Source organism: Aureococcus anophagefferens, assembly GCF_000186865.1.
Source record: "Aureococcus anophagefferens unplaced genomic scaffold AURANscaffold_14, whole genome shotgun sequence".
NCBI classification, from domain to species: domain Eukaryota; class Pelagophyceae; order Pelagomonadales; family Pelagomonadaceae; genus Aureococcus; species Aureococcus anophagefferens.
In genome coordinates, this window is record NW_008705574.1 from 804,805 (window position 1) to 808,333 (window position 3,529).

Sequence of the window (3,529 nt, forward strand, 5' to 3'; positions counted from 1 at the left end):
TAGCTCGCGGCGACGCCCTCCCGGACCGCGAGGAGCTCCTTGCCGTGCGCGGCCTTGAGCGCGGCGACCTCCTTGACGAGCGCGGCCTCAGCGTCTGCACGCTTCACACCTGCAGTGACGCCTTGCAAGTGGGCGCGAGCGAGGTCGTCGGCGGCGAGCGCCGCCGCGCGGGCGGCCTCGGCCTCGCGCGCCTCGAGCTTGGCTGTCCACGCGCGCGTCGCGTCGTCGCGCGCGGCCTCGGCGCGCGCCGCGGCGACGCCCTCGAGCTCGGACTCGAGGGCCTGGAACGTCTTCAGCCAGCACCCGTCCAGCTCCGCGAGCGCGTCGGCCTTGGCGGCCTCCGCGGCCTCCCAGACCTGGAACAAGTCCTCCGCGTGCTCCTTGCGCCGGAGCGCCCGGGGGTTGCGCGCCGCCGCGAGCTCCATCGCCTGGGCGTCGATGGCCTTAGGGGCTGCGCGCGCGGCCGCCGGGGGCCGCGTCGCGGCGCCGCCGCAGCCCGCGCCGCCGACGCAGCCCGCGGCGCCGCAGCCCGCGCCGCCGACGCAGCCCGCGGCGCAGCCCGCGCCGCAGCCCGCGCCGCCGACGCAGCCCGCGTCGTCATGCTCCACGGCGGCGTGCTGCGGCGCCATGACGCCGATGAGCGGGTGGCCGATTGATCAGACTGTGGTGCAGGGCAACAACTCGTGTCAAACTCGCTCCGAGGAAGAGAGCGCGGCATCGTGAGGTTCGGGCTTTTTGGTTGAAAATGTGCAAGCGGGCTACGTTTCATGCTACCTTTCCATAGCTTTGGCTCTCCCTCATGATGCCATCTCATCTCGCGCCTCCTGTCGGCCATGGCGGCGCCGAACGTGCTCTACGCGCAGCTGGGCGCGATGCAAATCGCGGCGCTGCGGACCATGCACGCGGTCGTGGCGAACCCGGCGGCATGCTGCGGCGCCATGACGCCGATGAGCGGGTGGCCGATTGATCAGACTGTGGTGCAGGGCAACAACGATCCGACCACGAACGCCGCGCAGCGGCGCCTCGAGGCCGCCAACAACGGCGAGATACTGGACGTGACGATTTTCAGCGGAGCTACGGTGCACGGAATCTTGTTCGCACCGCAGGTGGACGCGAACAACACCGTGCCGCGCCAGTTCATCCAGCAAATCGACCCAAATTTCGTTCCGACGCCGGGCAACCCGGCGACGGGCGTCCTGCCCAACTACCTCGTCATCCACAATTTTGCGCCCCACAACAACAAATTGTCCGACAATAGCACGCACGCAGCTTTCAACCCCGACACGGTGTCGTTCGTGTGGAAGACCACGGAGAAGGCGCTCCCGGGGGGGGACATCCTCATGTGCACGTGCCCCGACACGCATTACAAGTACTATCCCGGAGGATTGGGCGGCGCCTTGACTCCGAACCCCCGTCACGCGCGTTCCCGGCGCGGCGGCCTTTCCCAGCCGCGGCGACAACGCGCGTGTAGGTGTGCAAGCACGTCCTCTACGTCATCGCGCTTCAGGGCCAGATGACCCACCTGGATGTCATGTGGAACACCGGCCAGATCCCTTAGGCTCCCTTCCCGCCCTGCGCCCGACATAGGGGCTCGCGCTTAAAAAGACGCTGCCGACTCGATCCGCGGAGCGCGTCGCATCGGCCACGGCGCCGCGGCGCACGTCGACGCGGCCGACCCGTCGCGCCCACGAGCAAGGACGACCGCACCGGCAGCGGCGTCAGCGTCGTCGGCGGCGGCGTCGTCGGCGGCGGCGCCGCGGGCAGCGTCTGGGCCTCGAGTTCGCCGCGCCGGGCGATCCGCGGAGCGCGTCGTCGGGCGTCGGGCGCCGTGGCGCACGTCGACGCGGCAAGCCGTCGCGCCCACGAGCCAGGACGACCGCATCGGCGACGGCGTCGTCGGCGGCGGCGCCGCGGGCAGCGTCTGGGCTTCTAAAGTTCGCCGCGCCGGACCGTCACACGCAGTGCCTCGCGTAGAGCCCGCCGAACACGACCCAGGACACGCAGCACACGCCGAGCCGCACAACGAGAACGTCGCGCGCACGTCGGCGTAGAGCATGTCGCGAGGAGGCCCGTGGCCGCCGCCGCGGCCTCCGCCGCGACGTCGCCGTAGTCGAGGGCGGCGTAGACGAATTGCCGCGCCGCGTGAAGGAGCACAGTGACGGGCACGTTGCTCCAGGTCGCCGGGTCCGCGCCGCGGCGGAACGCCGCGGCGAGCGCGGACCGGAGCGGCGCGGGCGGGTCCCGGAGCTTCGCGATCGCGACCGCGACGTCGGAGACTTGATTGATGCTGAGCTCGTCGAAGCGGTCCGCGAGCACGGACGCGAAGGCGCCGAGCAAGTCCAGGTCGACAGGCGGCGCCGCCTTCAGCGCGTGCACGAAGAAGTCCGCGAGCGGGCCCGACGGAGCGCCGCGCACCGCGCGCGTCACGTCGTCCGCGTCCGCGACCCGCAGCGCCGCGACGGCCGACAGGTGGCCGCCACGCTCGCGGAGCTGGAGCCGTCGCAGCGCGTCGGCGAAGGAGCCGTAGCCGCCGCCGCGGCCGCCGTGGCCCTCGGCGACGCCCGTGCCGAAGCCTTGGCCGCCCTGGCCGCCGAAGCCCTCGCCGCCGGGCGAGGGCGCGTTCGGCGAGCGCTTGCGCTTCTTCGGATTCGTGGGCTTGAATTTTCCCATTCCCATCAGCTTTTGTTTTTTTGGGGCGGGCGCGCCGTCGCTCATCGTGTCGCAAAGCGTCGAGAGGTCGCTGATTCAGCTCCTGTGAAGATAGCTAGGTTCGGCCGGGGGGACCGACGGCCCTGCCGCGAGTTGTGCCGCTCTTAGCATCTACGTCTTCGTCCACGCATCCGTAGCCACGGTGACGTTTAATTCTGCGACATCTCTTTTTAACATGGGAGGATCGCACGACGCGTACGACCCGCGGCCGGCCGCCGCGCGACGAGGCCGGGCCGCGCGCGTCGTCGTGGAGTTCTCCAGGGTGCCCCGAGGGCGGCCAGTGATAGAAGTAAGAGCCCGAGAGTAGCCGAGCGCATCGCCGACGCTGGCCGAGGCGTCCCTAGGCCGCGCCGCGGCGGCAGGCCTAGGCCTGACGGCGCCGGCGCCGGAGCGTCTCGACGAACGCTGCACTGAGCTAGGAGAGGCTCTCCGTGAGAGCACACCACCATGCTGGCCGCCGCGCGCGCCACCGCAGCGCTGCGCATCACCGCGCGCAAAGCAGCGCCGCGCCTCCTCGTGCCGCCAGCGATCGCCACAACAACGCTCGTCATCACGCACAACACTACACACAACAACGCCGCCGCGCAACAACTCCGACAACCAAAGCTCCACCTCCTCCGCCCCGACCGCTTCGGCGTCGTCGTCCCCCACGGCGGCTGGCGCCTCTGGTGCTTAGTCACACGCCGCCTCGCGCGATGGCTCGCGCTCTTCGGTCCCGTCGCGTGCTGGGCGCCCGCGGCGTACGTCCTCGGGCTGCGACGGCTGCGGCGGCTCTGGTTCGCGCACCTTCTCTGGGCGACGGAGGCCGCGGGCCCGACGG

At 71.1% G+C, this 3,529-nt stretch overlaps 1 protein-coding gene across 1 annotated transcript in view; it reads right to left on the bottom strand.

Moving 5' to 3' along the window:
• Positions 1-2,715, bottom strand: part of AOT15 (hypothetical protein) — a gene marked incomplete at both ends in the record, with an annotated part of 8,249 nt that extends 5,534 nt beyond the window's left edge. Inside the window, 2 exons of the mRNA XM_009040294.1 lie at positions 27-617; positions 2,155-2,715. Of these exons, the coding sequence (XP_009038542.1) occupies positions 27-617; positions 2,155-2,715 (1,152 nt within the window). The remainder of the gene's footprint in view (positions 1-26; positions 618-2,154) is intronic.
• Between the last annotated feature and the right edge of the window lie 814 nt (positions 2,716-3,529).